At 34.3% G+C, this 14,346-nt stretch overlaps 1 protein-coding gene across 2 annotated transcripts in view; it reads left to right on the top strand.

Moving 5' to 3' along the window:
* Positions 1 to 14,346, top strand: part of FBXL17 (F-box and leucine rich repeat protein 17) — a 526,088-nt gene that overhangs the window by 359,971 nt on the left and 151,771 nt on the right. For both annotated transcript variants that reach the window (XM_024247520.3, XM_054556479.2), the window contains exon 7: positions 4,546 to 4,622. In XM_024247520.3, coding sequence (XP_024103288.3) covers positions 4,546 to 4,622 — 77 coding nt within the window. The remainder of the gene's footprint in view (positions 1 to 4,545; positions 4,623 to 14,346) is intronic.

Below are 14,346 nucleotides of genomic sequence, written 5' to 3'. Positions count from 1 at the left end.
TTGTTTCAGGAGTTCTGAGGTTTGATCCACATGTTTATTCAACCTAAACATACCTAGCTCCGATATGCACTTATTTGCCAATTACTTTACGACACTCTTCATAGTTCTTTGTTTTAGATCTGTGGGGTTGTTTTTTGTCTTGTTGCATTTGTGTTTCACTTAAAGATATATCTATTATTCAAATATAAAAGTGACTTAGGAAAGAACATCCTAAAGTTTATTTAGAAATTCACCAAGCCACATACTAATGCATCTCTAATGGGGACATTTCTTTTCACACCTCTGAGGTGATTGAGCCTGTCCTTTAAAGTGAGATTTGCAAACCAGTGTCTGGCAGCTCCAATTAGCTTCTTTTGGGTTTGAAGCACATCACAAACAGTAACAAGGTCTCCTAGGACACTCCTATTGCAAGCGATGTAGTCATATTTCCTCATTAGTTCTTTTCAATTGTCACTAATGCTATGTTCTAGCTTTTGAGTAGGAGACAAAAAAACAGAAAAATTTGGTATGTATGTAGAATGGGCCATTGTTTTCCATAATTCAAGGCTCTTTTGAATTCCTTTGATAGTTTTGAAGCTTACACATCTTAATTCATTAACCTTTACCCTTCACATAAATCATGTGATTAGGAATCTATTGCTAAGGAGACAGATTTTCCCTCCACTGAAAATAAGTAATGCCTTCTCATCTTTGAAAAAAAATCCTATCTAGCTTACCAAAGTAACCTTTCTGTTGCTTTTCATATTTCATCAAATGTTTCAGGTGCATTTTAGAACATTATCAAAAGCAAGTGAGCATAAAATTACATTATTATCAAAAATAACTCTGGATGCTTAGGATACTTTGGAGCAGGTTTTCTGGCCCTTTCTCTGTATTCCAAAAGAGTTTATATATATGTACTCAACAGCTGTTACTCAAGAATTTACAATGGTAGCAATGTCTTTTTTTTAATTCTCTTCAGACCCCTGCCAAAACATAAAAGCAGGAAAATAAACTGAGGGTAGGCAATTCAGAATAAATTAAAGTATATTTAAATGAACCTAAGACATTTGATTTGGATAACTTTTTCATATGGAGTTATCTTGTAGAGAATGATGATATAGGGCTCCAAAAAATGTACGTGATTGTTCTGTGATTCCCTGGAAGTAAGACTAGAATGTCTTTTGATTCTTTTATTCTCTCTTGTTAAGACAGATCTCTCCTTAGGGTTTAGTAATCTTAATTGTGCTTGACATTCATGAGCTACTTTAAAAGTATTTGATATTCTTCAGCATTTATCCACTATGCCATTTTCCCATGTTATGAATTTTTCTTAATTATCTGATACATGGTTACTTTCTGTAAGGAGACAGTTCTTTTTCCAAATTTTATAACTCCTTATGTTGTCATACATGAAGTAGGAAATCTTTGAACCTACTGATCCATAGAGAATGGCCATGTGATATTCTGAGCTTTGCCTGTAGGAGTAATGGGGACAAGGGGTTGGGGAAGAATAGGAATAATTTGAATTCTAGATTCTGAGTTTAGAAACTCATGGCTTGCTCCTACAGACCAAACTAATTCATCACTATGATTAATGAATATTCTATGTAGTATCTGTAAGAAAGGTGATGAAGAAGTAAACATTTTAAATGTGGTCTTTGGTTCTATCACTCTCCTTCTCACTTCAGGATTATCACATTGCACACATTTCTCTCTTTTATTGGTATCAGTTTATAAATGCCTCTTAACTTGCTGTACCTGTAGTCCATACTAAGATTTATGACTTTGTTTTTTGCATAATACTATACAGTGAGCTGGGAATTGCTCTGATTTTAATACACTAAAGGTTATGACTAGAGCCAAGATTCTTTGTAAAACAGTGGAATTATTTAAAGTAAGTATGTTCACAGACTTGTGTTATGTACTACTTGTAAACATGTTATAGAATGGACTCTAAAAGTTTCAGGAGAAAAGGATAGTCACCACCCACAATCTCTCATCATGAACTGCTATCACCACATGCTGCCAGGGAAATGCGACATAGGTGAATTGTGAGACTTTAGACACTAGCCGGGAACATGAGGTGGTGTTCCATTTCCACCAATTCGTAGTAATGGGATAATACAAACCACTTCCATTTTCAATTCTTAAAACAACAGCTACTTTATCTATCTACTTCAACCACTCAATTTTGTGTCTCAATATATATGACGTTTATATCCAAAATCACAGAATTTGGGGTTTCTCTTTTCAAATGTAAAGTCCATAACAGATATAAAATTAATATTTTGCTACAAGTTTTCCAAGGAGTATGGTTTTGTCTCCATGAATTTTTACTTCAGGAATAATTTTATGTTGTACATGACTTTTAGCACACTGGCTGTGATCAAGGTAATTAAAAGTATTTGGAAAACCTTGTTTACCTGAACTTTCAAGAACAGCAAAAATCCTAGGTGATTCTTTATAAAAAGTGAATTGCTTTTCTCTTATATTTCTCCCTTTTTTATCTGAAAGACACTGCTCACTCTTAATCATGTGTTGTCTCTTGGCCACTGTATTGCCTCCTGAGTATGCTAAATGATTTTATAATACGTATTCATAATTGTCTACACCTCTTGAACTTTTCTCTGTGAATAGCGGGGAAACCTGATGCTCATGACCTTTTATCAGTTTTTAGGACAGTCTTTATCCGGTGATTGATCATCTTATTTTATATAAATGTTGGTTCTTGTTGCTTATGTACTAACATTTGACTTGACTTGTACAGTGAAGTCAATTTGTGTCATTTGCTATTTGTAGTCATCTGTATGTCTTTAATGTTCATATGTGCTTATAGCATATTTAATGATGAAGTACAAGGAAGAGAAATAGGATATTGCACTTGCTTAGAGCATAATCAAATATAAATCAGGCATTTTGAACTATTCAAATAGAGCATGAGAACTACAATTAATAATTTTTGGTGGCCACGCAAAATATTGGATCTGTTAGTTTTTTTGGTAGGCAATGGAAGAGGACAGTGAGATATGTATATTTGATTTGACAGAAAGCCATCAGATTATTTTTTAATGATTTAGGATATTACAGTCTAGGGCCTTTATTTGTACTCTTAGCATGTAAAAATAGTTTTTACCATATAAAATGTTGTTATTGTTGGTAATGTTTCATTTCTGTTTTTATTCTTTTTTAAATGAATTTATTTAAATATTATGTTAAAACCAAATGACGTGGAATTAGGCTTTAAAATTTCCCTCACAACCTGTATCAATCATAATTGCATTGTGTTGCTGTTTTAAATTTCCTGTTTTAGACATGGAAAAGTTTATCCATTTTTTTATAGATCTTTTTTTAATAGGGGAAGAAAAAGAATGTTTATTCAGTTATTCTGAGGAAATTTGAAATGTTTATCATTCCATTAAAACAAAATTCCATAAAAAATTGTTAAAGGACATATATGTCTTCTCTATAACTAATTTAACCTTCAATAATGAATTATGTGAAGTAAGATTGTATAAAATTTCCTGACATTTTATGAAGATTCCTACAAATAAGCCAGACAGCAAATAAAATATAGGAAAGACAGAGATGGATACTGAGTAATTTTTTGATAGATTATGCACACAGGTATCAAATTACTTGATCCTCATTTCCTAGAAAAGGTTAATGACTCTTTTTGCTTTTACCCTTTTACTTAACTGTTATTTGTAAAGATTAAAAGAGGGACTGCATTGAAGGGTGCATTTGCCTGTGTGTCTGTATGACTGCACAAATTTTTCTGATATTATAGGAGACTAAGCCACAAAATGGATAATATTGTTAATCATTACTTTTAAAGTTCATTCAATTCTGTATACAACTTCCACTAGGCCTATTAGAGCAGAGTGCACCATTAAAAAAAAATTGAACTTAAATGAAACCAGAAAAGACAGTCTTACATATCTATATCTATATTGTTGAAATGGCCTAAACCTTTACAACAAATTACTTACAATATTAAGAATAACATACTTTAAAGTAAAAGATTTTAAAGTTATGTGTGTATATTTTCTTTCATCTTTAATCTGTAAAATTATAGCTTTTTAGAATATATTTGAGATTATGTTGAATAAAATTTTGCAAAAAATACTATTTCAGTGCTACCTAATTCCATCATTAATAATTGAACTGTGAGCATATAACCATCTACCTATAATAACGATCTATCTATATTCTACAGTTCTATTATAATAAATTATTATTATTTAATTATATAAATAATATATATTCATTAAATAGCATATGTTTACTAGTCTTTTATTACCAAATGTAACATTACTCTTATGGGACTATTTCTTTCTAAGCTCTTTGGTTTTAAAAGATGCACTAGTCATAAATGTATTTAAATAAAGTCATTTAGGTATGACAGCACTTGACTTTAAAGCAGGGAATATAATACCTTTCCTGAAACACCATTAAAGAAGCTGTGGCATTCACCAAATACTGACCTCTTCCTATTATATTCAAACCCCTGCTAATTTAACTTGAAATGCATTAGTATAACTCACCACTTTTTGTATGTTTCAGGTGTGTGGAGGTCATTGCAAAGGAAGGACAAAACCTGAAAGAGCTATATTTGGTGTCCTGTAAAATCACAGATTATGGTAGGTAATGAACCATTTTCCTAATCCTTTCTAAGAATAAAGTTACAAAATCATTGAAAGTTTTTACAAAGAAATCAAGAACTATATCATAGAGACTGTCTTCATTTATGCTCATTCTGACCATACCAAAAAATAAAAATAAAAACATTATGAGCTAAGAACCAGAGTAAAATGAATATGCATATTACTTCATTGCCACATGCAATCACACACACATGCACACATGTACGTTTGCACACACACACACTCACACAAAATTAAAAAGTATAGCTAAAAGAGGTATACAATGAAAATAAGTTTAACAATAAAATGTTGAGCATAATAAATATAACTAAGAAAATTATTACATTGAGTTTATTTGCTTAATGTAATATCATGTCAAAGGCATATCTGCTGACATTCTAAATGCCAAACTTCTTAACGCTTTAAATTCTGAAAAGCATTGGGAATGTCCATTTGTGGATATAGGAAGTAAAGGGTATACATTTATATGCAACATTTTAAATTATCTTACTTTTCAATATTCTTTTAAAGTGGTGAAAAGCAAGTTGTTTTCTACAATTATGAAAAATATGAAGTCATATTGTCTCAGTAATAAAGAAAAATAACCTAACCCTTCCTTTTTTGTTTAATTTTATAAATTTTTTCTTAACCGTTTGTGTATTTAATCTAATTACAGAGTTTTAACCAGAAAATATATTAGGCTTTATAAGAGAATGAAATGGTTTTCTTTTATTTTCTCTGACTTTTTGATTTTTTCATTTAAATTTGAGAATATTCTTTCAAGTTAATAATCCACTAAGTTTTTATTGTTAGCTCTGACATATAATAATAAATGACTCCAGTCCTAGGATGTCACACTGACCATCTGCCATGGATGGGAGAGTTGTCTTTTATTAGCTACTAAATTCATCTTTTTGAAAAACTTTACTAAACTCTACTGAAGCTATAATTTTAAAAATAATCTAATTTTTTTTTTTACATTTAGAAACACACCTAATTTCAGTTTATTTTGGAGAATATGTCTTATTCATAATGTTTCTGGGTTGTGAGTTTTTTCCTAGTTTTGCCTTGTAAAAGTAGTGTTTTGATATATTTTTCTTTACTTACGTTGTTTGTTTTCTGGTTTGGCAATTAGATTGCTACTTAGACATGGTTAACTCTCTAAAACTTCCTATGTCTTGCATTGTCTAGGCCCTAAAGAGTTCTCCCTGACCAACACACGGCATATTGAGAGAGAGAGAAAGAGTGTGTGTGTGTGTGTGTGTGTGTATTATATATGTATATTTTATATATACCCATGTAGATTTGTTAATTAACTAATACTTTCATTTGTTCATTTGAAATTTGTCACTACCTGCTCTTCCAGTCTTTTTTGTATATTTCCCCCTTTTTCACTGCCAATTGTCAGGTAGCTAATAGCCAGGAGTTATGGTTAGTAAATCCCTTATAATGAACTCTTCTGAGATTCTGCAGTGTAAAATGTTGCTAAAGTCACACTTTATCCTGAAGGGATAGAGATACTTTGTGTCATAACAAAGGCAGTGCCCAGCACCTACTATTAAGTTATCGAGTACAAAAAGAAATGTTCCAGAAGATAATTGAGAAGGTAAGAAGCTCTGGAGTTGAGATAGATCTGGGATCAAGTTCTGTCTTTGTTCTTTGACCTTAGGGAAGTTCTTTCACATATAGGACACTCTGTTTCCTCAGTTGTAAAATGAGGAATTAATGTCTGACTTCATGCTTCTGTATGTATCTGGTACCTAACCTCGTGAGTAGCACAGTGTACACTGCTAGTAAGTGTTGTTTTTCTACAGGAGTGGGATAAAAACAAGATTCACTTAGAATTTTTCTGCCACCTTTCCTTTCCTAAGTCTTGGAAGAGGTTTATGTTAAAACCTTACCAATATGGTTTACATTTATTTGTAATTATTTTACAATTTATTTGTAATTATTTTAGTTCAGTGTTTCTCAACCCTGTCTGCACATTAGACTATCTGAAGAGTTTCTAAAACATATTGATGTATAAGCCTCACCTAAAACTAGTCAAATTAGAATTTCTATGAAATGGGGCCCAACCAGTCATTTTGTAAAACTTGCCTAAATGAAGATAATGTCAGGCAAAGTTGACAACTGATCTTGTCCATTTGAGCAGAATCGGAAGTGAAAATTTTGTGGACTTTCCTCTCTGTGGTGATAAGAAATTGATCATGATTTTTCTTGCACCTCAGTCCCTCCAGCTCTCAAGCTCTCTGCCCCATATTACCTTCATTCTTCATTAGGATTTCAAGTATTCAAAAGGTTCATGGTGAAAGTCTTTGCATCTGTTGATTCTGTTCTCCAAAATGTTGGGGCACAATTGAGGAAGAGAGGGAAAGGTTGATAGGTTATGAGATCGTACTACAATAGCTATTTGATTATAAAATTAAACAAATTACTGAAAGCTCATCTCATCTTTTCACCCACTACAATGCCAATGCTATATGAGTAATTTTTGTCAAAGAGGCAGCAAAAAGATTACTCATTGTAACCAGAGAAACAGCATGTTATTAAAGGTAACTGCACTGCTGGAGAGACTGTGTCCCCCCTACCCTATTATTACAAATTCTAGGAACAAAAAAACAGATGCCCTTTTCCTTCTTTGACTGGACGAGTAGAAACATATTCTATAGGACTTTTTGATTATTGAAGCTACTTAGAAATTGTAAAATTTGATGTACATCTGATACAGTGGGAAATTCATCCTTTAAGAGACTACCCCATGATTCTGCTTCCTATTGCTTTACTCGTATTCAAGCTGGTGAGTCTGTTTTTGGCCTCCTCTTTCTATGGTGGTGGGTATGTACATTCTTTTAGTACAGTATACTGAGATTTTTTATTTCTTTTACAGGCTTCATTGATTCAGAAACAGCTCCTCACCTGGCATATCTTTTGTCAAGATTCTCACAGGTGTTAAATGTAGTATTATAGTACTTGGTAACACCTGGCCAGGCTGTTATGAGTTATGTTTTTTTAATTGATATATGTTATAGTTGTCATAAAGAAAACGATCATGTTAATAGGCTTCTTACTCCCCAAACTGAACATAGATGTTTATGGTAAAGGGTAGCAATTATAAACAAATCAATAATTCAGACACAGCTAAATAGAAAATACAGTCTTGGGAAATTGCTCCCTAAAGAGAAATATAATATTGTCATTCCTATATCACTGAACAAATGTATGTCATTGGCGGTGCTGTGGAAAAAAAATCAAACTTAGGTGTTAGAGAGTTCGGTTAAAATTCCAGCTTTGCCACTTATTTTCCTTGTGACCTAAAGCAAGTTACTTAACTTCCTAGTTTTGCCATCTGTTAATCCACGTGATGATACATGCCACATACGTTAGTGAAAATAAATATAAAACACTTGTGGAGTGCCTGGTGCCATAGTCAACACTCACTAATTGGCAGTTCTTGTCATACAGAATCTTCTTTCTCCCTCTGAAGAAGAATTAGCCCTTCTCTTCCAAGTGTGACTTCTCTGTTTGTGGAAATCATTATTTAGAAATTTGACCTACATTAGTCTATACCTGCCTACTTGATCTCCAGAGCTAAGCTTAGCTAAACAAGATTATTAGTAGGCAATAGAAAAAGATACAGCAAAAAGTCTAAAACCTTTCATTTGCCTTCCTGTCTTAGATTTCTCACCTATCTCTCTTTTATGCTACTTTCATTTTATGTGGATAATTTTCTCATTGCTCTCCTTGTGCTTTTCTTTGTTCCTGGAACAATTTGTCAGCAAATACTTCCCAACCTACTTTTTTGCTCAGTTTTCTTTTGAAAATTTACTTCCTTCAAGGCCGGGCATAGTGGCTCATCCCTGTAATCCCAGCACTTTGGGAGGCCGAGGCAGGTGGATCACCTGAGGTCAGGAGTTTGAGACCAGCCTGACCAACATGGTGAAACCCCGTCTCTACTAAAAATACAAAATTAGCTGGGTGTGGTGGCGCATGCCTGTAATCCCAGCTACTCGAGAGGCTGAGGCAGGAAAATTGCTTGAACCTGAGAGGCAGAGGTAGCAGTGAGCTGAGATCATGCCATTGCACTCCAGCCTGGGCGACAAAAGCGAAACTCTGTCTCAAAAAAAAAAGAAAGAAAAAAAGATAATTTACTTCCTTCAGGAAAGTATGTCATTGGGATTAAGAGGAAGACAAGAAGGAGAAATCAACCTGTATCACTCAGGCCTATGGAGGAAGTGGTCTTTCTCTTGGGCTGCACAGCACTTCATGTAGTATAATAAATGGGATGGATGAATAAAGTGCTTATCTCCATTAGTGTCTCCACAGTGAATATTACCATTGTGACCCTTGTGTCAGGGGGCAGTTGTAAAATGACCCAGGTTTCTTTCTGAGTTATCACATTCTTTTTTCACTTTAGCACTCCTGTGTGCCCTAGAAATACACTCTAGAGATATCTTTTTGTTTCCATTTTAAAGTAGTGAAATAATCTTTAATTAAAGAGGACTGTAAACACTCAGATACTGACATTGTTGTTTGGGGGCATACAGGTCACTGACAACCCACAGGCTCACTCAGTACCACTCCACATCCTTCTGCATGGTTTCCACAGACCCGTGGACTGCTCTCCTGAGGCTGTCTTTGGCTGCCCTGTATTCTTGATCACAGTACTGATCTGGGACTTTTTAACATAACCATGTGGCTTGACAAAACTTTTGAATTGCTCTGGGCGAAAGGTCTTCCAAGTCAAGGAGATCACTTTGTCCATGATTATGATTGGAGATGTCATTTTAGTTGGGCTGCCATATGTCAGACATGATAAAAAAAATTTCATTCTGTCAAACATAACATTCTGTCAAAAAATATTGAGTCAGCACCCACTGTGTGCTGGGCCATGTGCTAGATACAGATGTTTAGTTTCTGCATTCCTAAAGGGATAATGCTGGTAGGATCCAGAGGAGAGGCTAGCCTTCTTATTAAAAAAAAAATGCATCTTCTTTTCCAGACAAGAATAGCAGGGAGTGGCCTGGTGACATTATTCATTGTTTGGAGTAACCCACACCTCACCCCAGCCTTGTTGACCTTCTGATACTATTGGAAGATTAAAAGGTTATATCTTCCCTACCTTTCCTTGGGATACCAACCCTTTTAAGCTGTTAGTTAGCCCAAATTAGGATCTGGGATACATCATCAAAGTAAATACACTTATGAAACAAAAGAAACCCCAACAAGCATTCTGGGTTACCCTGGTATCCCTTTTGTTGCCAGACTAGCACTGATAAATTATTCAAGAAAAAATTTCCATACCCAAAATAATTTTGCTCTTTATTATATCATTTTTTATGTTATTAGGTATGCATTGCACGTAATGATCTCCCATTTTAAATGAAGTTCCTGTTTTTTTCATTTTATATTTTGTTTCATTTTTAAATAGTATTTTAAACTGCTTCAAGATTACTAGGTAAGATTCCACTCCTTTTGTCAGCAAGAATAACTCTAATAGTTGTAAGGTGATAGAAAAGAATGTTAGAAAAGACATTTGTAAATCAAAAAGAATGTCCTAATGTTTACTGTTGATTATTCACTTTTTTCCATTCTATTATTTAAATATAGGTAACTTTTATTGTTTCTAACAAAAATAGTACTAAATTGCTAAATCTATGCTTGGAAATTTCCCTTGTTTTTATGTTCATCTTAAAAGTTATTTCTCTCCATTTCTAAATTTTCTTTTATTCCTGGAGTTCTCCATTACCAGATTTATATCCTACTGTTACATTTAGCAGGTGTTATGTTCTTTTTCTTAGTAATGTGATATGGTTTGGCTGTGTCTCCACCCAAATCTCATCTTGAATTGTAGCTCCCATAATTTGCATGTGTTGTGGGAGAGACCCAATGGGAGACAGTTGAATCATAATGGCAGTTTCCCCTATACTGTTGTCGTGGTAGTGAATAAGTCTCACGAGATCTGATGGTTTTATCAGAGGTTTCCCCTGTTCATTTGGCTCTCATTCTCTCTTGCCTGCTGACATGTAAGATGTACCTTTTGCCTTCCACCATGATTGTGAGGCTCCCCCAGCCACATGGAACTGTGAGTCCGTTAAACCTCTTTTTCTTTATAAATTACCTAGTCTGGGGTATGTCTTTATCAGCAGCATGAAAGCGGACTAATATATTATGGAAATGATTTTTCACCCAAAATTTGGTATTTAATTATTAAGCTTTTCTCCTTTCTCCTTTGCTCTACAGCAAAGAAATTGTTGACATTCTTTCCTATTGCCTAGGTCATCCCAAGACTGCAGCTAAGTAACCTTGAAATAAAAGACTGAGCAGTGACAACTCTTATCACTGTGTCTTGCTAGAATAGACTACAAATGTCAAATCTATTGAGAAGGACTTCTTAAAACATTCATTCAAGAAAATACCACCACAACCAATTCAAAGATTAACTCTAGCTTTACATTTAATCATTTTTTTTTAAATTAGGAAACATTCTAGCCTTCATTTAAAAGACAAATGAACATGTTTTTGTGCGCTTACCCCTTAACTTTCTTACCCTTTAAATTACATGTATGTTGTTCCAAATTAGTTTTTAAGCTAAATAATAAATTTACATGTTTAACTATTAACTGAAATATTAACTTTTTATCTTTTCTTTCCTCAATTCCTGTTAGCATTTCTGAAATATATTGTCTAATTTTTAACTAGCTATTTTTAACATTAGTCTTTGAAACAGTCTTCTATAGGTATAGGAAATTAGTCCCAAATCATATAAAGCATCATTTTTCACAAAGTTCCTATCTTTAACCCTCACTGCATAGTACCCTTGGATATGCAGACTAAGCACTGTTTTCCAAGTACTATCTAAAGGTATATATATAGAATTATTATTGACGATTATCAGTATTATATCACTGATGGATAGTTCTAAATGGAGCTGGAATGAATACCAAGATAATTGCAATAATGCTAGACTTCCAGTATGCCAAACAAGAAATGACTTCCTAATGTTTAAAACTTCTTGAAAATAGATATCTTGAGTGGTAGTGAGTTCTCTATTACGAGAACTATTCAAGCAGAGATAATATCTGCGGGAGGATGTGGAAAGATGGAAGCATTGGGTAGGAAATCAGCCTATATGATCTCTAAATTCCTTTCTAATCCTGGGGTTCATTCTAGACTTTTTTTTTCATTTTTGTTTCATTCAGCAAATGTTTACTCTGTGTGTGCATGCTACTGGCAGGGTGCTGTGGAAAATACAGAGATGGATGGGAAGTACTCTTGTGTTAAGAAAGAAGACGTAAGCCATGTAAAGTTTTCTACCTATGACATGTTGGGGCTCAAGAGAGGACAGAATCATCATAGACTGCAATATTTGGGGAAGGATTTGTGGAAGAGGAGACATGGGAGAACAGAGAGGAGAAGGAAGGGCATTTGAGGTAGAACAACCCTTGGAAAAGCTCAGAGCAAGAACAGGTGTCTGAATGGATGCTTTTGTATGCGTTGGTTATTCTAAAGAAAGAACAGAAATCATCCAAAGTGATTACATGCAAACACGGACAAATTTTTGAAGAAACCTTATGAAAATATTCTAGTTGAAAATTCAGGGTAAGTTCCAATTTTTGTTGTGACTTTTCCTGTCTTATTCAGCATTCCCATGGTAACAACTTCCATTAACATATATTATGTAAAAGGAAATATTACTTTGGGTTATCACTACTTATCAAGCATCCAGTTAAATTAGAAATAAGTCAAATAACAAACTTTCATAACAATAATAATAAAGATAAAATAGATAAAATGTATTGGATGTTTTCTGTGGGCATTATTCATTTAATTTTATTAATATTCCACTTTAGGTAGGTACTTTTTTTTTTTTTTTTTTTGAGCCGGAGTTTCACTCTTGTTGCCCAGACTGGAGTGCAATGGTGCGATCTCGGCTGACACAACCTCCGCCTCCCAGGTTCAAGCGATTCTCCTGCCTCAGCCTCCCTAGTAGCTGGGATTACAGGCATGTGCCACCACGCCTGGCTAATTTTGTATTTTTAGTAGAGATAGGGTTTCTCCATGTTGGTCAGGCTGGTCTCGAACTCCCAACCTCAGGTGATCCACCCGCCTTGGCCTCCCAAAGTGCTGGGATTACAGGCATGAGCCACCACGCCCAGCCAGGTAGGTACTGTTATTATTCAAGCTGTAGACATGGAAACTGAGACCTGGATAGCTTCAGGTTTACATAATTTGTGAGTAACACTATAGTATGCATTCAATATTAAGTCAGTGTCTTGCATAATCACTCAGAGGTCAGAGATATGTTGTATTTATTATGAGCGACACTTTTTTTTCCAGTAGGATTTTTCCAGATGTCAGAGCCTTAAAAATATAACTAAATCCAGACAGCCATATTTGTTAATCTGCATATGAAAAAACAATGTCATAAAGCAGCTACCCCATGAGATCTAATTATATTCTTCTAGAACTTAATAGATTTAATTTACTTATTCACTATAACTTTGCCATGCTGATACCAAATGTAACTTGCGTGCCCTGACTAAGTGTTCTGTAGCTGAAAGGGGGAGATTGTTATTGATACTCAGTATGTATTGATATATTCAACAAATATTTTCTTAAAATGATTTCAAAAGTGTATATAATTCTTCATGAGTTAAAATTTTTCTGAATCCTCTTTTAAAATTATTATAACTAACTTATGAAAGAAGTAGTATTACCTATTTTCAATAGATGAGGAAGCTGAGACCTGACAGGTTTTAATTAATTTGCAAAACAAAAACTAAAATTTCCCCATTGCAGATGACTTCTCAAATTTCTCTGCTTTTCATATAAGAATTATTTCTTTATTTAAGTAGTAATTTTAAAGCAATTTAAGACAACATTCAATGAGATACTTTCATAGTAGCTTTAAAGTGCAGATATTGCTAGAGATACATAATTTTACTATTCCTAGAAATGTAAGCAATTGCTTTCTTGAATTCTTTTCTTAACCCTACACTCAAAAGTTCTCAGGCCTCAGTGTCATCATTCACCCTCAGTTGCCTGTTAACTTTTTTTTTTTTTTTTTGAGATAGAGTCTCACTCTGTTGCCCAGGCTAGAGTGCAGTGGCGAGATCTTAACTCACTGCGACCTCCACCTCCCAGGTTCCAGTGATTCTCCTGCCTCAGCCTCCCCAGTAGCTGGGATTACAGGCACATACCACCATGACCGGCTAATTTTTTTTTTTTTTTTTTTTTGTATTTTTAGTAGAGACAGGGTTTCACAATGTTGACCAGGCTGGTCTCGAACTCCTGACCTCAAGTGACCTGCACGCCTTGGCCTCCCAAAGTGCTGGAATTACAGGCATGAGCCACTGCACCCAGCCCCATTAACTTTCTTCTCCTGAGAGAGCCTCTCCAAGAATGTTCTCTGAGAAGTAAAAAATCAAACCCCTCTTCAGTGTGGTTTTATGTTCTACCTACTTTGTTCTCTTTAGCTTTAGTGTTCCTTATTTTCTGAGATATAATGAAAAGTAGGAGCAAAAAGGGAGAAAAAGCCCAAGAGCTGCATCCCTTTCTTCTAAAGTATCAAACCATATCTCTTCTATTCCCAAGTGCTCTCTTATGGTTTTACCTGCTCTTCAAGATAATTTTGTCCTCACCAGCTGATGTTGGACGAGATCTACTTCACTACTTACTAATTAGCCTACTAATGTTAGACACGTAACACATGATTTATTTT

This window comes from Pongo abelii, chromosome 4 (assembly GCF_028885655.2).
Source record: "Pongo abelii isolate AG06213 chromosome 4, NHGRI_mPonAbe1-v2.0_pri, whole genome shotgun sequence".
Taxonomy (NCBI): domain Eukaryota; kingdom Metazoa; phylum Chordata; class Mammalia; order Primates; family Hominidae; genus Pongo; species Pongo abelii.
This window is presented reverse-complemented; position numbering and strand designations above follow the sequence as displayed.